The sequence below is a fragment of the Gobius niger genome, assembly GCF_951799975.1.
Source record: "Gobius niger genome assembly, chromosome: 6".
Taxonomy (NCBI): domain Eukaryota; kingdom Metazoa; phylum Chordata; class Actinopteri; order Gobiiformes; family Gobiidae; genus Gobius; species Gobius niger.
Genome location: NC_136857.1, coordinates 33,193,960 through 33,219,436, shown reverse-complemented (window position 1 = coordinate 33,219,436; position 25,477 = coordinate 33,193,960). Strand labels below are relative to the sequence as shown.

General features: G+C 40.8%; 2 protein-coding genes across 2 annotated transcripts; one reads left to right on the top strand and one right to left on the bottom strand.

Annotated features, from left to right (window-relative positions):
• The first annotated feature begins 1,001 nt into the window (after window positions 1-1,001).
• On the top strand, window positions 1,002-16,208 carry actr8 (actin related protein 8). The gene is made up of 13 exons (XM_079558705.1): window positions 1,002-1,249; window positions 2,510-2,680; window positions 2,957-3,067; window positions 4,140-4,244; window positions 4,367-4,540; window positions 5,314-5,407; window positions 6,173-6,305; window positions 6,479-6,632; window positions 8,695-8,790; window positions 8,888-9,028; window positions 10,312-10,615; window positions 14,195-14,358; window positions 15,963-16,208. The coding sequence occupies exons 1-13, from the start codon at window positions 1,115-1,117 to the stop codon at window positions 16,104-16,106; spliced, it is 1,926 nt and encodes a 641-aa protein (XP_079414831.1). The 5' UTR covers window positions 1,002-1,114; the 3' UTR covers window positions 16,107-16,208.
• Window positions 16,209-17,457: 1,249 nt separating this feature from the next.
• On the bottom strand, window positions 17,458-20,955 carry selenok (selenoprotein K). The gene is made up of 5 exons (XM_079558693.1): window positions 20,908-20,955; window positions 19,791-19,881; window positions 19,631-19,705; window positions 19,457-19,552; window positions 17,458-17,688 (listed from the first exon to the last, which is right to left on the bottom strand). Exons 1-4 carry the CDS (start codon window positions 20,924-20,926, stop codon window positions 19,462-19,464), a joined length of 276 nt encoding a protein of 91 aa, XP_079414819.1. The 5' UTR covers window positions 20,927-20,955; the 3' UTR covers window positions 17,458-17,688; window positions 19,457-19,461.
• Between the last annotated feature and the right edge of the window lie 4,522 nt (window positions 20,956-25,477).

The following is a 25,477-nucleotide window of genomic DNA, read 5'->3' as shown; positions in this document are numbered from 1 at the left end:
AGAAATGCAGGAACACCTTCCGCACAGCTTCCATCTCGAAGAGATTGATGTGCCCCAAGGGTGACTCCCTTGACACACACCTGCTCTTCTTGGGAACTATGAAATACGGGGACTACAACCCCTTTCCTACCGCGTCTGAAGCCACCTCTGCTATAGCTCTGCGCCGCAGCAGAGAGGCTACCTCACCAGTGCATCGTGTTCAAGTGTTTTTGTGTGGTAGCAAAGTGAAACATTTAAAAAGACACACCAATACACTATAAAAAAAAGAAATTCACGTGAGAAAGTCATCTACAAACTTTTAGTGCTGCTACTTTGCAGCTGCTTTCATTGGAAAAACATATTGTTTAAATATTTATTTTACAAGAGGAACATTTTAAATTGAGTAGCTAAAGAGCTTAATGCATAGTGTAAGTGCATAGTGTAAGTCAGCTAATAGACATCAAAAATGCATTATTGCTGCTCTCTGTCATGTTGAAAGGTCAAAGGTTATCTCATCTCTGGAGCTCTGGCATCAAAATGATCTCCCAGTTTCCCAGTGGAAAATACAAGACGAGGTGGCGTTCATATGCAATTTTCCACTCGACGACGACAACTGGCATTTACCATAATTAAATGAGCACATGAAGGCAGCACCAAGAATGTTTTGGTGCAGGAGTATTGTGTATGGTATTGTGTCCATGATCTCCAGATTAGTGCAGCTTCACTATCCCCAGTGCCCAGGTGCAGACTGGTATCTGTTGGATTAAAGAAAAAGGATAAAGGAAAGGTTGATAGTTGCAGCTTTTAATCATCATGTGAAGCAACTATATTTTGGCCATGTTCATGTTTTTACAGATGGAACCAAGGAGTGTGAGCTTACTGTTACTGACCCATCCTCCGGAACAGAAGGGGGCGGTAATGCCCTAACATTTGGTTGCAAACCGCCAGAATAATCCCTAAGAAGAAGAAGAAGAATGTTGTGATGTCACGTGAATACGATACGGAGTCACGTGAACAAACGCGGAAGTTGTATCACGGCATGAATGAAGGAACAAGACCCCGCTAATGTTTTGGTGACTGCGCTGCGGTTTTGAAAGGCTCATACGGATTAGGCGGTCAGCATTTGAACAAAACAATGACCCAGGCTGAAAAGGACCAAGAAAATGGCAAAGAGAAGGAAAAGGAGCGAGATAAGGACAAAGAGAAGGAGCAGCAGCGCGGAGTGAAGAGACCCATCGCCCCCGCAGCGGTGCCCGAGCCCCCGCAGGAGGTCAGTCTCACACCGCGGCATGGCTCCACAAACTGCACACACGGACAAAAGTACATCCCACTCACTCATGACTCTGTCCTGGCACAGTGGCTCATCATGGCTGACTAAAGTATTGATATGTGCTTGTTATGTGATTTTTATGATGCTGTGTTCCTCAGTTTACTCCTGTTAGCTTTGTGTGTACACAACATTTCATGCAGTAGTTTGATCAGTACCTGTTTGCCTTTCTAAAATGCCCCATGTATGCATTAACTACACACTTGCTAGTGCAAAATGGCACATCAGTTTTTGGAGTATTTGAGTCTGAACTACTATTCAGACATCCTGTTTTGCTATCTTAGAAATATGTTGCTTGCATGAGGTAAATACTGTAAAGAGGTTGGTAACTTCAGGCCCGGTCGCAAATAAGTACAGGTATCAAAGAACAAATGCCTATTAAAGTACACAAATATGCAGAAAATAGTCTTCGACCCGTTATCTGCCAGATTAGGGTTAGGTTTAGAGTTGGGGTCAGCAATTATGCAAATCTCAAAGTGTACTGACAGGAGAGCTTACAGCCCATATTTCAGTTTGAGACCTCATTTGAAAGCCCAGACCTTCTAGTTTCTAAAACTATGCGTAAGATCTGTGTGAGTGAAACACAATTTACATGTAACATCCCAACAATAGATTAACATGTTCTTCATTAATGGTCCCTGTAGGGAAATTCTTTCTCTGCATCTGACCCATCCTTCAGGGCCGCTGGGCAACCTGTAGTGGCAGTAGGCAGGCGCCCGGGGCTAATGGTCGGAAACACCTGGCTGGAGGACTTCTTATCACTCTCTTCAGTCTGACAGATCCTGATGCCGGCTCCAGAGACTAAACCATTTTACATTTTCCCACAGACGTGCAGAGATTTGAATTCTAAAACATGACAGCTAAGCTAATGTGGAACCACCACACTACAGTATATTGACTATCACTGTTAATGTGTAGTAGTAACTCAATGCAAATGATCAAAAACTGAAAGAGTACAGACCCATCCCGGCCAAAAAACAAATGAACTAATGAACTTACTGCACATCTAAGAACTGACTAAGATGTATTTATTTTGCTGTATTTTGTTTTTGTTCCTCTTGCAGAAAGCAGGTGGTGCGTGGCTTTTCTTTCCTTTTGATTTATTGTTTCTTTTGTCGTTATATTAACAAATAAATGTATATATTAAACTCCTGTATAATTATTTGTAATTATGCCTCTGTGTTTTTTCTGTGTCTCCTTCAGCAAATCCAGAGTAACTTTGTGATTGTGATGCACCCGGGGTCGCGAATTCTGCGGATCGGCCGGGCCACGGACAACTTCCCCTCCACCGTGCCTCACGTGATCGCCCGCAGACACAAGCACAGCGGACAGGCCCGCTACGAGGACCGCTGGCTGCTCAGGGAGGGAATCAATGTACGTCAGCCATCCCTCACGAGGATTCAATACAGGGGCACCACAGTCGCCACAAGGATCAAATGTTTGTGCGAAATGAGAGAAATATTTGGAGAATTGAATTTAGCTGACATATTCTCAAATATAGCTACTTCTTTATACTGATGTTTCATAAAGTAGTTGTACGACAGTTTTATGAATTGGAGCTCATTATTACAGTATGTGATCAGTTGTGTAGTAAAAGTTGCTGTATTGTTTGTTATATTTTAAACTCTGTGCTTTTTGTTTGTTTGATAGAAGCCAGAGAGCAATGAGCAGAGGCTGAACGGGCTCAAAATGGTGGATCAGGCGATTTGGTCCAAAAAGATGTCCAATGGCGTGAGGAGGACGCCAGTGTCTGCTGAACAGGTAAAAAAAAAAAAAACTGTTACAAACATTTCAGGCAAATAATAAAAAAACAAAATTAATATTAAAATAGAGTTATCCACATATTCACGGGCTATGGCAAGAATGGGATATACTTAATACATTATATACTTTTTATATACTGCAAAAACTATCCATATATAATTTCTTTGATGATCCAATTTTGATCTATTGTCTTTGTCAATGTTGCCTTTATGAGTACAGTCGTCATCATGCAAGTGTGAAAAATACAATCTGGCAGCATTAGTTTTTTCCAACTTGAAAATATTTTTGTTTGAAGGACATTTTCTAAACATGCTCTCCAGCCTGTAGCCCTCCTGCCCCCCCCCCCCAAATAGAAGCCATGGATGAGTCATGTTGGATCACTGTCTGGTGGACAAATTCCCAGCTCAGTCTATACGCCTTGTTTGAAAGCTAAGGCCTACAAAACTGATCTAAACAGATCTTTTTCCGTGCACTGTTGCCGCACATCTCATTTTTGTCACTTTTTGGATGCGTTTATGTTCATTATTGTTCCTCTTTTGTTGCTTTTTTGTTTTTCTGTTTGTGTTTTTTGACACTATTTTGTTTTAATTTTTGTTTTAATCCTGGTTTTCTTCTAATTTGTTCAGGCATGTGCTGTAACATGTTGTGTGGTGCGTTCAGGCGTGTGCTGTGTTCAGGCGTATGATGTAACATGTTGTGTGGTGTGTTCAGACGTGTGTTGTAACATGGTGTGTTCAGGCGTGTGCTGTAACATGTTGTGTGGTGTGTTCAGGCGTGTGCTGTAACATGTGTGGTGTGTGCAGGTTTGTGCTGTAACATGTTGTGTGGTGTGTTCAGGTGTGTGCTGTAACATGTGTGGTGTGTTCAGGTGTGTGCTGTAACATGTGTGGTGTGTTCAGGCGTGTGCTGTAACATGTTGTGTGGTGTGTTCAGGCGTGTGCTGTAACATGTTGTGTGGTGTGTTCAGGCGTGTGCTGTAACATGTTGTGTGGTGTGTTCAGGCGTGTGCTGTAACATGTTGTGTTGTGTGCTCAGGCGTGTGCTGTAACATGTTTTGCGGTGTGTTCAGGCGCGAGCGTACAACTGTCAGATCCGCCCGGCCGTCCTGGACAGCAGCTCCAGAGTCAAGTGGACAAACACCAGTCAACAGCAGCAGTATCTGGTGGGAGAGGAGGTCAGTGCGTACTCGCTGCTTTAACGTAAAAACATTATTATTACTGCATACAGTACACTGTCTGTAAGAGCCAAGACAAAACATCCTGCCACATAATCCATTGACCCTTCCCTCCTCTGCAGGCTCTGTATGTGAATCCTGCAGACTGCTACAATGTGCACTGGCCCATACTGCGAGGTCAGCTGAACGTGCACTCGGGTGCGGGCGGGTCGCTGAGCGCTGTGCTGGCCGACCTGGAGACTATATGGAGCCACGCCATTCACAAACATCTGGAAATACCTCTCAAAGACCTGAAGGTACTGCACTTACATTTGCTCTAACACAGGCTTCAGTCTTGGAGTATTCAGCTGTGGTCATGACATTTTAAATGAACACGCATCAACCTGGGTGTGATAGTTTATAATAAAAGGACTGATGTTTTTGCCTGTTTGGAGCAGCAAATCTGGATTTTTTCTTAAATAAAAAACTTGATTTGCGATTTGCTTCGATTCGATTAGGGTTATTTAAACCAAAATACTACAAACTGTAAATATATTTTTAAAATATATATTTATATTTATATATTTGTCCAAAAAATAGTTTGTGGAAGCACAGATACTCACCCTCGATATTTTTTTGGATGATTTGTTAATGTACTGCAGTTTTGATGCCTGTGCAGGCTTTAAACACGCATGAGGCGTTTAAAGTGATAGTAAACACCTCATGCGCCGTATTCTTTACAGTGCTCATGCTTTTTTTTGAAGAGCGAGAGCAGAGAGATGGACCTAATGCTTTAATCCTGGGGCGACAGTGGCGCAGATGGTAGAGCGGGTCGTCTCATGATCGGAAGGTTGGGGGTTCGAATCCCACCTCCTGAAAGTGCACATTGTCGTTGTGTCCTTGGGCAAGACACTTCACCCACATTGCCCCCAGTGTCTGCGTAAATTGGTGTATGAATGAGAGTATGAATGGGTGACTGGATCCTTGCTGTAAAGCGCTTTGAGTGCCTAATGTAGGTGGAAAAGCGCTATATAAGTTGAGACCATTTACTATTTAATCCTGATCTGTTCCTGCGCTCCTTGTTTGTCAGTATTACAGGTGCATCCTGCTGGTCCCTGATATCTACAACCGACAGCATGTCAAAGAAATGGTCAACATGCTGCTGCTCAACATGGGCTTTTCAGGTAACGCAAAGGCTTGATGAGTCAAATCTGATGACTGTTTCTTTGAAACAACTCATACATGCTCCGTTCCAAATTAATATGCAAATTGTATTTCAGTTTCAAAAAGGTTAAAAAAAAAAATAGTGTGCCTTGGTCTAGGTATGAAAACCTTCGATAATTAATAAAAGATTAAGCATAATCATCATACTGATAAGAGATTTGTGGATGATTCAGAGCACACTCCGGTTTGTGCAGATAAAGGCACAATGAGGACGGTTTCTGCCAGACAAATATATCAGATTAAGAGAACAGATGCTACAAAGCAGCAAACAGGTATATGAAGCTGCTGGTGCCTCTGGAGTCTCCCGAACATCAAGGTGTAGGACCCTCCAGAGGCTGCAGTTGTGCATAAACCTTCTATCCGGCTTCCCCTAAACTGTTCATTGAAGCTGAAGCAGAAACGGCTGCAGTGGCTCAGAAATACATGAGGACTCATTTTCAAACAGTCTTGTTCACTGATGAGGCCGTGTAACCCTGGATGGTCAAATGGATGTAGTGAATGGCCACCATGTCCCAACAAGGCTGTGACGTCAGTAAGGAGGGGGCGGAGTCATGTTTTGGGCCAGAATCATGAAGAGAGAGCTGGTCGGCCCCTTTAGGCTCCCTGAAGGTGTTTCTGAGCCACTAACTTTTTGATACGTTTTTAAGTGTAGCCTAAACCTGCGTGTTCGGTCTTTCTTTCAAGTCCCTTATAAGATCTGAAATCCAGTCTCTTATCTGTGGCAGCCATCATCGTGCACCAGGAGTCTGTGTGTGCGACCTTTGGCAGCGGGCTGAGCAGCGCCTGTGTGGTGGACGTGGGCGACCAGAAGACCAGCCTGTGCTGCGTGGAGGACGGAGTCTCCCATCGCAACTCCAGGTGACGGCTCTTTTTACTTTGAAAATAGGTTGCAGCTTCCATAAAAATTTCAGCTTCCATAAAACAAAAACAAAAAAGTGGTTAACTTCACATGTTTATAAAGATTTAGAATACTGACACTGATGTTATCTTCATTCTAATGATGAAATGTATTAAAGCCAGTGTTCCTGCAGGTTGTGCCTGTCGTACGGCGGCTCAGATGTGACGCGGACCTTGCTGTGGCTGCTGCAGAGGGCGGGCTTCCCCTACAGAGACTGTCAGCTGAGCAACAGACTGGACTGTCAGCTGCTGCAGACGCTCAAGGAGAACTTCTGTCATCTGGACCAGGTCTCTGTTGCATTCAAGGCGTAGACTTTCTACATTTTCATTTTCATTGAAGCTTGATAGCGGTCTTTCCATCAAGCGTTATTATGCAAATGACATTTTTCTCTGATTTTCGAAATTGTTAACTCAAATGAGAGTCAGCTTAGTTTTCAAGTCTTTAACTGCTTTGTAGCAGCTGTTCTCTTAATCTGATTTATTTGTCCTCATTGTGCCTTTATCTGCACAAACCTGTGTGTGCTCTGAATCAGCCACAAATCTCTTATAATGAAGGCAAGGCAACTTTATTTATACCACGCATTTCATACACAAGGCAACTCAATGCGCCTTAAGCTTAAGATTAAATTAAAAGATTAAGCTTAATCTTTTGTGAAATATCAAAGGTTTTCATACCTAGACAATGGCATTCAAATATTTCACACTTTTCATCAGCTGAGAGATCCTTTTTCTTTCCCATATTGCTTGAAAATGATGGTCTGCTTAATACACTGCGTTCCAAATTATTATGCAAATTAAATTTTTCTAAGATTTTCTAAATTGTCAACTTAAATGAGAGTCAGCATAATTTTCAGGTTTTTAACTGGTAGATGATCATTTAAATTGGGTTGAAAAAATCTGGACCTGTTTTTGACCATAATTGGATTTGCTCTTCGTCAAATAGCCATGGGATGCTACTGTAGGGCCCCCTTGTGGATTTTTGCTTAGGGCCCCAGAAGGGCCAGCACCGGCTCTGGCTGTGCGGCTATGTTCGTCATGGTTAGTGCCGAGTGAGAGCTACTTTTAGCAGGAAGTTATTTATATTAAAGTGGATGTATCCTGCAAAATCAACTTTCTTCATGTTTAAACCATGTTTTTTACCCGGGGTGTTTCACAACATTCACGCAATTTTGAGTATTCCTCGGACAAAGATTGTTCAAACCCAAAAACTGTCCTCCACATTTTTCAAGTCCATAAACCAACATTATTCTTTTGAGCTGTTCTGTGCTTGAAGTGGTTTTATCACGCACTGCTGGAGCTGCACACTAGCTGTGTCTAACCTGGAAGTTATTCCCAATAGCTCCCAGCAGGAGGAGTTCTTTCTCTGCATATTAGTGTTACTTTTTCATTCTTATAGAGACATATTTTCTCTATCTTGAAGCTCCATATGCATGACATGTCCTCTTTAAATGCCCTTTCTTCCCCTCTGTGCCCCTTTTTACAACTCATATGGCAATGTACTGGATACACATAATGTTAGCTGCTTTCTAAATGCATCGTTTTTTGTGTGTCAAAACAGGAAACGGCTGTTGCTGTTATTATTGAGCATTGAAACATTTGAAACTATTGTTTCTTATGTATAATGCTACAAACGAAACTGAAGAGAGAGCATTTTCAACTTTATAAATGTTGCCTACGAGTATTTGTGATAAAGAGACTCAGTTCGATTCTCTGTCATCAGTGCAACAGAATGTTTAAAGAACGCATATTATTCTTTTTATAGATGCCGTTTTAATCTAAAACAGCTGAAACTAAATATCTAGTAGTTCCACGCCTTGGTTATTCAAGCAAACTAACTCTAAGCCCCTCCCACCCCTCCTCTTGCTCCCTCTTGCTGTGCAGCTGTTTAAATAAAGAGGAACAATAGGCTGTAGTGAAGCTATGACGAGTGTTTTTACGCGATGAAATGAATAAGCTTAACCTTTTACCCCCCATTTAAACTGAGAGCATTTTCTCCAGCTCAGCACTACCCAAATCTAAAGGTTTACAGCCGATAGGCCAATCTAACGCCTCATTTGAAAGACCTACACAAATCATCTAAGTGGATCTTTTTCCTTGCGTTGTTGCTGTGTGTGTTCTTTTCACTCATTTTTTCGAGCACATTTTCTCCAGTTCGGCTTTACCCAAATCTAAAAGCTTCTCGACTGGAGCTTGCAGCCTATAGGCCAGAGTAACACCTCATTTGAAAGCTACGACCTTCAAACTGAGCCAAGATTTTTCCTTGCGTTGTTACTGCGTTATTGTCACTTTTTGTTGTATTTCCACTGCTGAAGATCCAAATGTTGATGTACTTTTATTCCCCATGGTGCAGGACATATCCGGGCTGCAGGACCACGAGTTCCAAACCCGATTTCCCGAAGCCCCAGCCCTGCTCTACCAGATCCGCCTGGGAGACGAGAAACTGCAGGTGCTCCACAGACTAACATTCATTACAGTATTTATGGGAACAAGAGATCATTGCTTTTACATTCACTGATCTCTGCGTTTGTAACTTGTGTGTCCAGGCACCCATGGGTCTGTTCTACCCCAGCACCTTTGGCATCGTGGGGCAGAAGATGAGCTCTCTGCAGCACCGCTCTCAGGGAGACTCTGAGGATCCATACGACGAGCACTACCTCCTGTCTACTCAGAGCAAACAGGAGCAGGTACACGGCAAATTCTTATGTTTTTATCAAAGATGTGGTTGGTAGTTGATTTATGTTTTGCTTCAAGATTTTATTGTTTTCAAAGGAAATGTATTAAAGGAGACACTTTTGCTTTTGTGACCTCTATGACAGACACTATAACACTTTAAACATGGCAAGAGGCAATATTGCAAACAAACAAACTAAAAACAAGATCAAATCATTTGTTTCCAGTCCAAAGCAAACAGCTTGGTCAACACCAAAACACAGCATCATGTCTCTCCCAAACCAAACCAACAAGTAACTACGGCACAACCAGTGGTCGTGAATGTGAAGCATGAAGAAGACATATGATGCAGACATGAGGAGAGTTTTGTAGCGATGGTGTTGTTTATGAGGTTTAGTGGATTTATATTATGAGAAGGAGTTACTGGAGCTTCTGGTCTCTCAATGCACATTACATTACCCAAAGCAACCATTTACATCTCTCTTACATCTCTCTCAACTGCAAGGCCTTGTTTACAAAGCATTTGTCGATAAAATTCTGTGTCCAACACTGACAAACTCGGACTTATTTTGTGCCATGGCTTGGAAACTTGGCAGGTTTTTTTTTTTTTTTTTTTTTGCTGCATTCATTTGTCAAAAATACAAAAACAATGCTTTAAAACCAATTCAGCTGCAGTTCGGAGTCGGACTAACATTTGACACATTTTGCTCCTTTGGTTTAGAATATTTCCCCCTCAATTCCGCTTGATTGAATGTTAACAAATCTTACCAAATGAAATATGCCAAGATATTTTTTTATAGTCAGGCATAAAAATGGTATTAAAAAGCGTTTGACTGCTGTCTGAGTACACAAGGTGGGGGCAGGACGTACGACCAGTGTTGGGCATATGTTTGTCATATGTTTCTATTACATATTACTGCTTTAAAAATGTAGTTAAACTACTTTGAGTTACTTTTGACATATATAAGCTGTATATAGTAATAATGCCACTGAGCGAAAGTGCAGTCAATGATTTCCTTTTCTTTCACTATTCCCCATTCTCTCTGTTTTGTTTTGACCACATTAAGTACACACAAAGAGCTCACCAGTGTCCTACTTGATGTGGTGCATTATATTTGTTGGGAGTTTTGGGAGAATATACTTGATCATGCTTTAAGTGCTATTTTTATTCAATTGCTTGTCCTGCAATTACAACAAAAAAGTGACATGGAGAAAAAAGTTTTTGTTGTTGTTATTTGGCTCTGTGGGGAACAAACCACACTGTGATGTTTTAACATTTCTGAATGTTCTTTCCCAGTCCTCCAAGTCTGCGGCCGACCGTAAAGCTTTGTCCAGACCCGGGGGAGCGGAGGGAGACAGCGCCCAGGCGGGCAGCGCTGACCTGTCAGAGCTGCCCAGAGCCTGCGGGGCAGGGGGTTCTGCAGCAGGAGCCCAGGGAGAGCTGGAGATGGGCCCGACACAGGGAGAGGCTCTGCTGGGCAGCGCAGACATGGACGAGCCCCTGTCCGCTCACCTGTCCAGGAAAACGGCCATCATTAACCAGTTTGAGAGCAAGGCGCTGGGGCTGGACAAGGCCATCCTGCACAGCATCGACTGCTGTGGTGAGGGCACACGGGGTCACTACGCACTGATATCATCACCATTTTCCCCACCTTTAATATAGTCAACTTCACATTCAAACTTATTTAGCAAGATTATATGTTTCATGTTTGTTCTTCCACATGGACAAAAAACACGCCTGCTCCTTTAACCTCTTAACACCCACTGTTTGGCTTCACCCAAATCTAGAAGCTTCCTGAACAAAGTGCCAAAACAATGACGAAAACACAACAGAAATGCGACAAAAACATGCTGAAAACTTGACAAAAAAAGTGAGAAAAACATGGTGAAAACACAAGAGAAGAGCAATGAAAAAGCAACAAAAACTCACACGAGAACACGACTAAAATGCTTAAAAAAAAGATGTGATCACTTTTGGAGGTCTTAGCTTTCAAATGATGAATCTGCTGTCAAGAAGCTTTTACATTTGGATAAGCCGAACTGGAGAAAATGTGCTGAGTTAAGGCGGGGGTTAAGAGGTTAACTGATATCAAACTGTCACTGGAGGCTACCATGTTTGTTGAGATGTTGTCCACTTCTTACTCCTCCCGTAGATGTCCAACTATGTCTTGGACGCTGGACACATATCCCCTATTTAGTTACTTACTTTTGAAACATAGTGTCTCTTTCTGTAATGGGGTACAATACATCTTTTCATACAAAAGAGACAGACAAATTGACTTTATCAATTGGTTAGAGAAACATGAAGTTTCAACTAATCCAGCTTTATTCATTCTGCAACCATGTTAATCAAGCAACAGGCATATACAGTGGGAGGGAAAAGTATGTGAACGCTTTTCTTAAAATGGTCTGTTCTATAGGAATCTCGCTGAACTGCAGCAGTTTAGTAAAGAGGAATGGTCCAAGATTCATCCTGATCGTTGTGAGAGTCTAATCTGTAACTATAGAAAAGCAGCAGATATTTAATACAGGGGTTCACTTACTTATTCCACGCTGTTGTGAATGTCTCAGATTGTTCTGCAAAATATCTTTGAAAATAAAAATTCTACTGATGATATCACGCTGTCCAGGCAGCAACTGAACAGCCCCACACCACGATTCTCCTGCTCCAGACTCCACAGTGAGGAGAGGGTTTGGATGTTGATGTGCTGTTCCATTTGTCCTCCTCACATGACGTTGTGTGTTCCTCCAAAACTATTCAACTTTGGGTCCAACAGTCCACTGAATATTTTTCCAGTACTCGTGTGGAGCATCCAAGAGCTCTTTTGCAAACCTAAGTTGAATAGTTTGAATGTAAATGTTTGTGTGGTATTGGTTGAAACAGACACTGTTTAATCATGCTTGAGATTTTAATAAGGATCAGACCATAGTTAGCATAGCATTAGCATAGCAGAAATGTGAGAAATTCCAAAGCGTTCACATACTTTTTCCTCCCTCTGTACATGGTTTAGACAACAGCAAGGGCGGACTGGCCATATGTCCATTCTGGAAGAGCACAGAAGGGCCACTGGCTCTAGGGCCACCAGTCCCGCCTCAACCGAGCTTTACCCAAATCTAAAAGCTAAAAGAAAAGCATCAATATAGCGAGAAAAAGAGGATGAAAAGTCAACAAAAACATGAGAAAAACACGGACAAAAAAACCCTACAAAAACGTGAGAAAAACACCACAAAAAAGTGATAGAAAAAATGATTTAAAAAACAACAAAAATATGACAAAAATGTGGCGACGTGACGAAAAGTTTCCGTCACTTTTGTAGGTCTTAGCTTTCAAATGAGGCGTTACATTGTTGATCTCCAGTCGAGAAGCTTTTAAATTTGGGTAAAGCCCAGTATAAAAAAAACATGAATCTAAAAGGAATTCCCTGGAGTATGGCGTACCACAAGGTTCAATTTTGGGACCATTATTATTTATTATTTTATTAATGATTTTGATTCTGTTTCTACGACCACCTTTCCCGTTCTTTTTGCTGATGATACCAATCAAAAAAATAATAATAAAAAGCCGAACTGTGGAAAATGCACTCGTTAATGTTAAGGCGGGTAGTAAAAGGTTAAAATATGTATTTGTGGAAGTGCACAATTACGCTAATTTGGGCCAGGCTAGTCAGAGTCCAGGGCTGTTTTTCAGTCCCAGTCCACCCCTGGACAACAGCCTTTCTGCTTCCATGCTGGATACCTCCATTTTTGTTCCTTTTGTTCCAATGCGGCAACAAGACAAGGAAGCAGATCCATATAGCTCAGTTTTGTAGGTCTTAGCTTTTAAATGAGGTGTTACACTGTCCCATAGGCGATAAGCTCTCCAAGAAGCTTTTAGATTTGGGTAAAGCCAAACTGGAGAAAATGCGTTCAGTTTAGGCAGGTGGCAAGGGCTTAATAACCCCGCCCGAACCGAGCACATTTTCTCTCGTTCAGCTTTACCCAAATCTAAAAGCTTCTTGAAAAAAGCATCAAAATAGTGACAAAAACGCAGCAAAAAAGAGACACAAAACGTGCCGGAAAAGCAACAAAATCACTGCACTCTCCGTTTGAGAGCGAGTCAGTAAGGTCACCTTGTAACAGAGGTGAAGACCAATCACAGGCGAGTACCAGTGGTTCTGCTTCATACACATCCTGTTACCTTATTTAGGCATCACTTCCTGTTAGGTACTTCCCACCTGCCACTTTCACGTCCTGTTTCCTTCACAGATGTGTTAGAACTGGTTCATTAGTCTTTACACATTACTTATCAAGCATAAGCAGACAATAAATATTTATCTGAATCGCCTGCTGACTGTAATCCCCTCAACAATGTTTTTAGTCCCTTTTTTTTTTTTCTTTTCATTTTTATCTGTTAGTCGATGAAAATATGTGGAATGTTTGACTAAAATGATTACAACACATTTTACTCAATGAAATGAACACCTGATATTTTGTTGCAAAGTATAAGGTAAGGCTTGATTAACCTCTGCCTGAACCCAGAGCATTTTCTCCTGTTCAGCTTCACCCAAATCTAAAAGCTTATTGACAGGAGAGCAACAGTGTAATGCCTCTTTTGAAAGCTAAGACCTACATAAGTGATCGTCATTTTTTTGTCACATTTTTGAAGCGTTTTGACATGTTTTCATCTCTTTTTTTGTTGTTCATGTTTTCCTTGATCTTTCATTGCTTTATTTGTTGTCTTTTTATCGTATTTTCACCACTTTACTGTCACGTTTTTGTCACATTTTTGTTGTGTTTTTGTCACTTTCATTTTGGGTTTTCATCCTTGTTTTTTTTTATTGCAAACAATGAAAGAAGAAGCCACTAAATGAAAATGTTACTTGTGGTCCAAACTCATTCATAACTTTTCAAATATATTTGTAGCGTCCCAGTTCTTTACAGGGACAAGTTTACTGGAACATTTCTCAGCTTGCAGGATCACTTTTCAGGGTCACTTTCACAAAAATGCGAGAAAAATAGCCTGAAAGTTCATAAAATGTATACAAATGTTGCATAATTTGATGCACACTTACGTTTTAGTTTACAATACACTAAAGGAGGACAAAATAAATGTCATTCCATTTTTAGAAGTAAACTCAGGTTTAGCTCCCTGAAGAGTCTTTGTGATTGGGTAATTGTGAATGTGCGTGTTTGTTTTGCAGCGTCAGACGAGACCAAGCGTAAGATGTACAGCTCCATCCTGGTGGTGGGAGGAGGCCTGATGTTCCGAGGCGCTCAGGAGTTCCTGCTGCACCGCATCATCAACAAGATGCCCCCGTCCTTCAGACGCCTGCTGGACTCTGTGGACGTCATCACCCGACCCAAGGTATTGGGGGGGGAAACTTTTCATCTCACTCTGTGGTGGTGGATACACATGCTCGCTCTGGGCATAACGTGTTCCGATCATAAGGATTCAAATCAAGGGAAAATGACCAGACCAGTCAGTACATTAGGTTCATACACGCCTGACTAAGAACAAGAAGCTTTAGTTAGAGCACATGTACCCCCACCTGAACCAGACACATTTTCTCTGGTCTTGAAAAAAAGCGTCAAAAATGAACCAAGAACGAGGATGAAAATGCAATAAACGAGTGACAAAAACGCCACAAAAGAGCAACAGAAAAGCAATGAAAAGAAATGTCAAAAAAGATGGCGACAACACGACGACAACAGGAGGAAAAAGATCCGTTTCGATGAGTTTATAGACTGTAAGCGCCAGTCCAGAAGCTTTTAGATTTGGGTAAAACTGAACTTGAGAAACTGCGCTCGGTTAAAGCGGGTTAAGAGGTTAAGATCTGGACTCTCTGGTGAACAAACCATCTGGATGTTCAGGTCGTCACACAGAGACCTGACCGACTGCAGCAGTTACATCCAGGTGACGGACACTTTATTTTGGTCAGACCGACTATAATATGGGAATAAATGGAACTGCAGGTCACTTCTGTAAAGACAAATATAAACTGAAGAAGACCGATGCAAGTTGGTCATTTTTATACTCACTACTGCCACCTCAGGTCTTACGTGTAACTGCAGCTTCTATATAAAGCTCGTGCATGACGGCACTTCAGACCCGATGTAACAACTTTTTGTGCAGGATTTTAGAGGCAGTTGTGGTGAACAGGACATGGCTGGAACATGTAGTGGAGGAAAATACTTAGTACTTACTTACATAGTTTTAACATTTTTAAACTCTGTCTAGTTCCCTTAAGCAGAATCTAGGTGTAGGAAAGTTGAGGATCATGTTTTGGGCCTCTCCTTTGTTTTCCAGTGACAGTTACATTTGGGTTGATGCACTTTTCAATCTTACTCTTCAGTAAATGTCAAATGGCATTTGGTTTATAAACTTTGGGTTAGGGTCCCATTGAAAGTTTCTGAACCCTTTGCAATAATAACTCTATTGAATATTGAATTCTATTCTCAGCTTCATGTTTCTTTTCCTTCATGGACAAAGCACTGGCATGGCAGAGTGTAAATGAGATGGGTTATTTTTCATTGGAGATCTTAGTTGCCTCTTCTTTGTTTTCCCACAGGGAAAGTTTAGTTAGAGTTAGAGTTTTGTCGGCATAAAATTGTCCACAATCGAGATATTTTCCTGCCTCAATACATCGATGTTCAAATGTTGTTATTGTGACAGGCCATCATGACCATACCTTTTTATTGAGCCTCTTTGGTGTCACATACCAGCAAATGGTGCAAAAGGTCAAGATACAAGCAATAAAAGTGGAATAAAACAAAAAGCATCCATTAAAAGAGACCAATCTCTCTGGTCTCATTAGCTGCTTGTCATTAAGCATTTAGTTTCATCTAATTTAAATCAGCAATAATACAGCTTTGACTAAAATGATGACAAAATATTCCATTCTAGTCTGTTGTAAGGGGGGGGGTACTGTTTAATTTTAGATGTATATTAGTGACGTTTGCACTCCTCAGGACATGGACCCGCGGCTGATCTCGTGGAAAGGCGGGGCAGTGCTGGCCTGTCTGGACACCACTCAGGAGATGTGGATCCACCGCGCTGAGTGGCAGCGCTTCGGGGTGCGAATGCTGCGCGAGAGGGCGGCCTTTGTCTGGTGAAGGAAGAAAATAAGACTCTGTAAATACTGTGTACAATTAAACTTTTTAAAGTAACTCAACTGTAACTTTTGATTGTGATTCCTTTTCCTGAACTGTGGTGATTGGGCTTTGTCTGGTAGTTCTCTGGGGCGTCTGTTATTTTACACCTATTCAAGGTGAGACGCTGCAGGGGAAAACCTAAACTGTTCCTGCAAGGGTCCATTTTTTTTATTTTTTTTGTAAAACTTTCTCCTTTAACATCTTAAGTTTAATATTGGAGCAAAAAATAGGAGTAGGGGAAAGCTGCAGACCCGGAGCCGAGACACATCTACCATGAAGCAAATCCACCGTGATAGTGCACCCTCTGCTGGATAAGGCGGATCTAGACCAATCAGATTTTAGGAAGGTTGATGTTGATTGATGTTGATCCTAATCATAACCTAACCTTAACCTAACAACCCTAATCTTAACCTAACCCTAACGATTTTCAACTAACCCTAACAATAATTGTAAAACATAAATTATTTATAAATAATACCGTCGTGGATCTGCTCCTACCAGCAGAGGGCGCACTATCACGGCGGATCCACCTCACCGTCGTGAAATCCGGGGTTGTCTTCTGATCAGTGGGTCTACAGTTCTGTTGTCGTGTTCTTGGGCAAGACACTTCACCCTCCTTTTCTCCAGTGTACACTGATGTATGAATGAGTGTGAGTGGGTGAGTGGTTCCTTGGTGTAAGCGCTTTAAGTGCCTAATGTAGGTGGAAAAATGCATAAGAATTAGAGCCCATTTACCATTTTACATGATGTCCCTGACAAGACTATAGTCCATATATGATCATTTCCTTTGTGGAAGACAACAGGAAATACATGCTTAGACTTTGTGACACTTTTACTCAAAATTAGGTTTTCATTACACTCTTTGCACATTTCCACTTCAGTCGGTCCTACAGACTCCAGACTACATAGTGTTGTATTTGTAAAAAAAAAAAGAGTCAAATCAGCTTGTTCTAAAAATAAAAAAGATCCCAAATCCCTCTTGGAGCAAATGATGACAACCACTCTATCAACAAAATACAACATTTATATCTGGCTCGATCCACTAAATGGTCGTATTATTTACATTATTGTGTGATTGTTCATATAAGCTGTTGTGCCTTATTTGCCTTATTTTTATAAAAAATAAATACAATATGAGGAACCTTTCCTTTGTTTATGTAGTCACATTTATATCTAAATGCGTTCCTTCCCCATTCACCGACTTTGCCTCGACGGTTTGATTTATGCTGTAGAAACGCATGTAACTTTGGTGTTTTGAAAAGTATCAAACAAAAATCACAGCAGCCGTTTGTTTGAACAGATCTTTATTTTATTGAGACATAAAATTATAAAACTATGGCATGATATCAGGAGGGTGGAGGGGGTGAAGAGGGAGGAACAGAAAGGCAGAGGAAGAGGCTGGAGCTGCTGATCGGCCGGTCCGGACCCTGGAGGGGGGTTCCCGGGACGGCTTCATGAAGTGCAGGACACGAGCAGCTGGAGAACGGGCTCAGACTGGATCACAGGCTGGAGCCACGCCTACACTCGCGGTGCAGGCGTTTACCTACAGAGGAGGGGGGAAACGTACTTGTAACTATGGGTTGTAAAATGTAGTTCATGTCCTATTACCAATAGTATTATTACTGAGCAGGGGGCAGGGTTCGGAAAAATGTGTTTGATTCCATTTTGAATATGTTATGCACATTATGTTTTTATAAATCATATTGCCATTTTGTTTACTCTTGTTGGCTGTGTTTATTAATATCCAAATAATATTCAGATAAAAGTGTTTTTTAATTCTCATTGGGTAAATGTCTGGTTAATGGACAGAAGTGAAGCCCCCCTTTTATTCCAGCTCTAGCACACTCTGAGTGCACATCAGTATAAAAGGAGTATAAAGACAAATATAACACCTCAGTAATTAAGTAATGTTGTGATGGAACTCAAACTGAGGACACAAAGCTTTCAAATGGAAGAAGAAATGACTCCATTTGCAGATATGGGTCTGGACCGTTACGTACATCATGAAGTGTTGTCTTTGGAAGCCGTCTTAGTTTCAGTCTTTTGGACGGAAATGCTTTTAGTTTCAGTCACATTGTAGTCATTTCTAAGTGTAATAGCACATTTTAGTCAGACAAAAACTCAAATTAAAAGTAATAATTAATTTCGATTAAGTCCTGGATGAGGGTTGACAGGCTGTACGAACCTTTAATAAATAATAAAGCTTTATAAAGCAAACAGTTTACTCCACAATAGACAGAGGTGTCCTTGTGAACATGACTTTTCTCAAAAGCACCCACTCTCCTCGTCCTCTGATCATCACTTCCAGATTTTTTTTTTTACCAACAGTGCGAGAGGGATCTAGCTGCAGACCGACCCTCTTGTGTACCTTCTGTATCTGTATACATATCTATACAATAACTTCGTTTGCTGTATATTTAATGTGATGCTCATGTACCGGAGTCAACAGTCAGGCACAACAGCTCCATCTGCACATTCGTTCATCAACATGCGTCCATACACTACGGTATCAAAACTGTCCTGAGAAAACATCGCTCCAAGGAGGACGTGGATTGTGGCACGTGGGGAGGTGTGTTGAGGTGTGTTCAGGTGTGTTCAGGTGTGTTCAGGTATGTTCTCCTGCTCCACACACAAGCTCTGTTTGCAAATGTCTGACGGAAAACTTTCTCCCATTTTCGTCTCATCCCATTAACATAAACTCATAAACGTCTAGACAGGTTTTAGTCAAAGAGCTGTTTTTAGCTCGTCATTGTTAGGTTATTGTCATTATAAAAAGGTGCGTCAACAAAATATTGTTATCCCTTTCGTTGACGAAAACACTAATCAGAACTAAGCCTGGACTTTACCAAGACTTCAGCACACACTTTCACTAACTTACCAAAGAGCAGAAAGATCTCATGTGGCTCAAAACAATTAACAAGCAAACAAAGGTTTCAGAAGACTGCAGTAGAAGCCAAATATGGCATAATGAATTTGTGTTTAACCTGTGTACACTGGATGGCGCTGTCGCCATTAGCATATAGGCAGGGCAGATGTGCAGACAGGCATTAACCCCGGAAGGGTATACAAGTTTTTTGGCCACTTTGGCAGAGTTTGCTTTATGGTTGACCCTTTTTGAACCCTTTTTGAACCCTTTTTGAGCATTATAAATCATAGAGTAAAGAATTTGCTTTGTGCACCTTACCGTACCTACAAATCTGAACACGAAGCATGTCATACTACTTACTTATTGCAAAACTAAAAAGGCCTGATGAAGCCAGTAGGTTGGTAAGTCCAGATATTTTCTTAGATTTTGATTCATGTCTTTTTACCTTCCTCATCCTCCTCCTCCCATGGGTGGAGCACCGGGGCCTCCTCCGTGAGTGATCCTGCCCATCCTCCTCCTGCCACCAGGGGGCCCGGGGGGGCTACAGGGAGAGAGCAGTAATCCATGAGTACAGTGCATCTTCAAAGAGAACAGCTGAACAGTGCAGAGCATCGTTTACCCTCTGCCATCGCTGAATCGGTTTGTGGCACTTGTCCCATTCTTTGACATGTCTGGGTCGATAATTGTCTTAAAGCTGGAAGCAAGAGAGAACAACATGACTTTACTAAGTAAACACAAGCATCTTTATTGAGTGTTCAGGAAATGAGAATGTGACTCACAAGAGGGTTATGAACTCGACTGCGCCCCAGAACAAGTCCGCCAGCAGAGACATCCTCCACGGGGACTGTGTCCTGCCGTCCAACACCTGGCCTGCAACCCACAGGACACAGGACAGTGATCAGAAATACTCATTTCAACAAGGCCACGGGCCTCAAACTGTGGTACTCAGACTTCTTCAACAGGGACTCGGACAATGCATCATTTTGTCCAATTTCAAAGGCCAAATGTCCTATGAGGCAGTATTTAGTTTCCCTCTTAACTCCCGACTACACCAAGCACATTTTCTCCATTTTGGCTTTACCCAAATCTTGAAAAAAAGCGTCAAAATATCGACAAAACAAGGATGAAAAACCAAAACAGTGACAAAAAAGGCAATAAAAGAGCACAATAAACAATCTACAAAAACAGGATTAAAAAGTGATGAAAAAGACTCAAAAGAGCCACAAAAATGTGTCGGAAAAGCAACATTAACACAATTAAGTTGCAACAAAAACAAAACTAAAATTTGACAAAAAACGTGATGAAAACACTACAAAAAAGACACAAAAAAAGAGAAGAAGAAAAAGAAAACGATCAAAAAATAAAGCCAACAACGCTTATAGCAAAAAAACAAAACAAAAACGCTTAGGTAAAGCCAAACTAGAGAAAGTGTGCTCAGTTAAGGCGGGGGTTAAGAGGGTAAAAGTTTGAGAACCAGGAAGTTAGATCATTTTTTACATGTTAAGCAGAAGAATCCCAACAAAATGTTAACAGATCCAAGTGAATGCTGAAACCCAAGCTTTACTTTACTTTTTGTTTGGTTTCAACACAGTTCAAATGTTTCTTTGAGGGTTTGGATGGTTAAAATAACAGGACAATGTGTCAACAGCTTCATAACAAAGAGAGAAACTCGACACATAATCAGCCTCAAGGAAACGTTTGTCTCTGTACCTGCTTCATCCTGCTAGCTAACAGGCTACAGTGTTAGCATTAGTTCCAGCTTCGTTTCACCGCCTTACTTTGACTACATCGGGATCCGGAATAATAAACAGTGAATATAGGCTGACATTACAGACTTTCTGACTTGATGTGAGTAAATCCTACAGTATATTTGGAGAAATAAGAGAAAACACAGACCGTTGGACACGTACACCATCTTCACAGGCTCCTCAGCTGTGTTTACGAATGACGTAGCACGCTCCCGGAAGCAATCCCGGAAGCAATCACGCTCGTTCTCCAACGTTTTTTTTTTTGGCTTAACCAGGCAGATTTGTTGTTGATGATGATGATGATGATGATGATATTTATGACAAGGGGGCTATCTAGTGACAAAAAAAAAGTGTCACATTTTGCCTCCAAAATAAAAAACAGCTGAACTGTATACTTTGCAACATCTAGCCTTGACCATTGACAGTGGTGTCAATGGCCTTGACAGATATTTTGTAGCAAGCTGCTTTTATTTTGGAGGCCAACACAGTAACATCTTACATTTTTTCTCACAAATAAAAAATTTTATGCCAAATTTGCAACTTTTTTTCTCACAAGTTTAATTGCTAATCGAAAAATGCTTCTCTTTTTTTATAACTTAGTAAATTCCAGAGATGGTAGAGGAGCCGATATATTTACTGAAGTAAATGTAACGTTACTTTAAATTCATTTTACTCAAGTACAAGTAAAACAGTACTTTAAAATTACTTGAGTACTGTGAGTACTGAGTAAATCAGTGAAAAAGTATAATTTATTTTCAATGATGCCATAAATTGTGTGAAATAAAACATAAAACCATGTGGAAATTGTGATATTTCCAAAAAAAATTCCTTTACTCACAGTGGAAAAGTAAGTTATTTTTATTCAAGTAAAAGTACTGATACTTTATTATAATTTTACTCAAAAGTACTGTATGATACAATTTCTTTAAAAAGTACATGTACTTGAGTACATGTAACTACCTGCTCTGGTAAATTGACATGAAAGGCCCTGTACCTGATATGTTTCCTGTAGTGTAATGCTAAAACTTAAAGGTTTACTTCGCACATCTTTGTTTAAAACAGGTGTGTAACAGAAGGCATGGAGGCCAAACGTAGAACAGGAAAAATCTTGCGCACACTGTATATTTGCAACACACTGGAGGAGCACTGGTGTGTGAGAAATTTTCCCTGTAGTCTAATAAAATATGTTTTGTCCTCCTTCAGTAAATTGTCAAAGTAAACATTGATGAAAAGTAAGTAGTTTATTTAAAGCGCTTTTCACAGATAATCATAAAATACTGTAGTCATGGGTGAATAAAAACAGAAGAAACAACATAAAACATAAAAAACAAAAGTAAAAAAGAATATCCATTAACTAAAAGACACTGTGCATCTGATAAATAGCTTTACTTCCACTAAAAACTAGCAGCAAATTGTTGTTCGAATCATTGCGACAGTGACCCTGAAAAGTGACCTTCATCCCTGTTAAAGGAATAGGCCACCATTTTTACATACTGAGATATGTTCTTACCTTAGCTTTGACGAGTTCTTTAGGACCTGTCTGGTCTTCACCCGTGCCTTCAGTCACGTAAACACAGCGCAGACGGCGTTAGCATTTAGCCTCTCCCCCTCTCCACTATAGCTCCAAAACAGGTCAAGACAGAAGCTACCAAGCTCTTCCACGTTTTCCCTATTTAAATATGGTTACGTGAAGTGTTCCACTACAAAGTATAATTACATGAAATTAAACAATGTGGATTTTCTAAGCGGATAAAAGGGGGAACTATATTGTAAGGCGTAATAATACAAGGAGTAGTTCGAAATCCTCGCAGTAATCTTCACTTTACTGTGCAGATGCCAAATTACTCCTGGTATTATTACGCCTTACAATATAGTTTCCCCTTTTATCCGCTTAGAAAATCCACATTGTTTAATTTTGTGTAATTATACTTTGTAGTGGAACACTTCACGTAACCATATTTAAATAGGGAAAACGTGGAGGAGCTTGGTAGCTTCTATCTTGACCAGTTTTGAAGCTATAGTGGAGAGGAGGCTAAATGCTAACGCCGTCTGCGCTGTGTTTACGTGACTGAAGGCACGCGGGAAGACCAGACAGGTCCTAAAGAACTCGTCAAAGCTAAGGTAAGAACATATCTCAGTATGTAAAAACGGTGGCCTATTCCTTTAAGAACTGGGACGTTCAAAATGCGTGAGGAAAATGTGGAATTACATACAGTGAAAACAAAGAGATAAAAAATCTCAGGTACAGGGCCTTTAAGCTCCTCCAAGAGCAAACATGCTGACAATGTCCAACTGAATGCTCATTTCTAACTTTCAAAATGGAAGTGCACACTTGATAAAATTATACAAAACCTTTGTTATATTTTGTTACATTTAATAATATATAGTTTTCAAAAGGTAAAGATAGAAAGCAGGGTTTATACAGCTCGCAGTAGGCTCAGTCAAATGAAATCTTTTTAACCACATTGCACAAACCATTTACTTTAATGCTGCAGGCCCCAAAAAAATCTTTGCATTTGTCAAACTCATGACAAATGTATCACCTAAAGGATTCTTAAAAATAATCATTTAGTGTGTAGTAGGTTTGGGTCTCGTGTGTGCATAGGCATGTGCTGTCCCAAATCAAATAAACAAATATAATACACCGCAAAATCAATGCTGACTGATGTAACTTATTTGTAACTTACTTAAATAATAAGGCCATTAACTCTCCCCTCCTCGTTATATATTTTATTGTTTTTTTGTTCTATGTCATTTTTTTATGTTTGTCTCTTTTACATTTGTGTGTATGTTTTTGTAGTTACGGCATATGGTTTATATTTCTTTTGAAAAAAAATTTTTTTTAAATTAAAAAAAATCTTTGTATTTTTCATTTTGTAAGATCTGCACAATTATTCCATCGAACCGAGGGGTGAGGAGAAATTTCGATAATCAAAGGCAAATTGGTTACAATGGGAAACTTTGGACCACAGCTAACATTTTAAACTTAAAGAGGGGGTATTATGCTTTTTTCAGCCACATAGCACCAGTCTATATCACACTACAATGATGACGAAACCTTCTGTTGGTCTGTAAATGCAGTAAATTAGAATAACTGCCTTGTATAAAATTGCTCTTTCAAAATGGAGGTAGCAAATGACTTGAAATAGGCCCCTGTCTCTTTAAGAACCTCTGACCCTTTCTGACACGCCCCCTCCACACGCTGTCTGTGGCATCACAACAACACTGCGCTCGTTGTCTCAACTGTATTGAAACTACGATCGGTGCATTTTATTTTTTATTGTTGGAAAGGAGCTACTGTTTATCACTTTGTGAACAATGGCCACACAGGATATTATTTGGAGACAAACCTTCCACACCGGACGCTTGGAAGAGGCTCTTGCCTGAAAAATAACTGTTGTTTGGAGGCTATCTGGTCCCTCTTTGCATCTGCCATGCCCTATGGATCTCTAACTATACCCCCATGGACGACACCAGGATCTGCAGGAGCCCATACGATTCAAAAGACGGACATTATCTGTGCAGGTGGACAATGGTTTTTCGAGGTTACCCGTTAGCTTGTTATAATCGACTACAGCTCATTGTTGATGAAAAGTCTGTAATAAACCACAAATGTGTAAAGCCAGGCTCATTGTGTGATCATCGTAAAGGCTGCTTCGAGTAGTTGCTGCTTTATTGACGTTATTTGTGCATAATATGCTGCCTGTTTTCAATGAATGTTGTGAAGGTGAAGGTTGTTAGCTTGTCGCGGCTAATAGTGCCTTAGCTCCGGGAGAAAACCACTCGGCTACGACTCACTGTAGATGAAATGTGAGCAATAAACTACGAAATCAACAAGCCAGGCTCCGTGTGTCATCATCATAAAGGCTGCTTCAAGCAGTTGCCTGTTTTAGTGACGTTTTCAATGCATAATATGCTGCTTGTATTCAGTGAATTTTCCCGTTAGCTTATCGCGGCTAGCTTGTTAGCTCCGGGAGAAAACCACTCGGCTACGACCCATTGTAGATGAAATGTGAGCAATAAACTACACAATCAACAAGCCAGGCTCCGTGTGTGATCATTGTTAAACGGTTCTTTATGTGTGTGGTGGTTTTATTGACTTTATTTGTGCATATTTCTCGTTTTCACGTGATGACTCGAGGTTTAGCTTAGCATTAGCTTTCTCCGGAGGCTCTGTGCATCATCAAGGCCCAGCGCAGAACCAGACACTGAAATAAGCGTTCTTGTCACCGGTTTTAATCCTGGGTGTTTCGGTAACAGAAACACTGATGTGTGTCTTTGTAAAAGTCTGCTGTGGCTCCGGTTCACAACACATGAAGCTAATCCTCCATGATGACTCTGTTTACATCTTAGGGCTAGACACTCCGGGGAGCGGGTTCTGCTGAGGGGCAGTGGTTGGTTACTCGGCTGGTGACGAAAGGTTGGAGGCGTATCCTGGAGGTCGGAGGCGTTTCCTGAAGGAATCAGGCGTTTTATCCCTAAAATGGCCACCATCAGAGTTTTTACAGATTACTCGAAAATACGTGAATGTGCTAAGGCAACACTTCAGGCATGGTTTTAATGAGGGAATGACTTAATAACATGATGTAAAGCTTGAAAAAGTCGATTTTGCATAATACCCCCCCTTTAACACATCCCTTTGTAAACAAAACTAAACTAAACAGCGCGTTGCAGTGAAACCCATGTCATTATTATTATGTCTGCATTTATAAAGTGTC

Coding starts and splice junctions, on each gene's coding strand:
- actr8 (XM_079558705.1), top strand. CDS start 1,115: ATGACCCAGGCTGAAAAGGACCAAGAAAATGGCAAAGAGAAGGAAAAG. Junction 2,681..2,956: donor TGCTCAGGGAGGGAATCAAT/GTACGTCAGCCA, acceptor TTTGTTTGATAG/AAGCCAGAGAGCAATGAGCA. Junction 6,306..6,478: donor GTCTCCCATCGCAACTCCAG/GTGACGGCTCTT, acceptor GTGTTCCTGCAG/GTTGTGCCTGTCGTACGGCG.
- selenok (XM_079558693.1), bottom strand. Junction 19,706..19,790: donor GTCGAGTTCATAACCCTCTT/GTGAGTCACATT, acceptor TCTTGCTTCCAG/CTTTAAGACAATTATCGACC. Junction 19,553..19,630: donor CGATTCAGCGATGGCAGAGG/GTAAACGATGCT, acceptor CTCTCCCTGTAG/CCCCCCCGGGCCCCCTGGTG.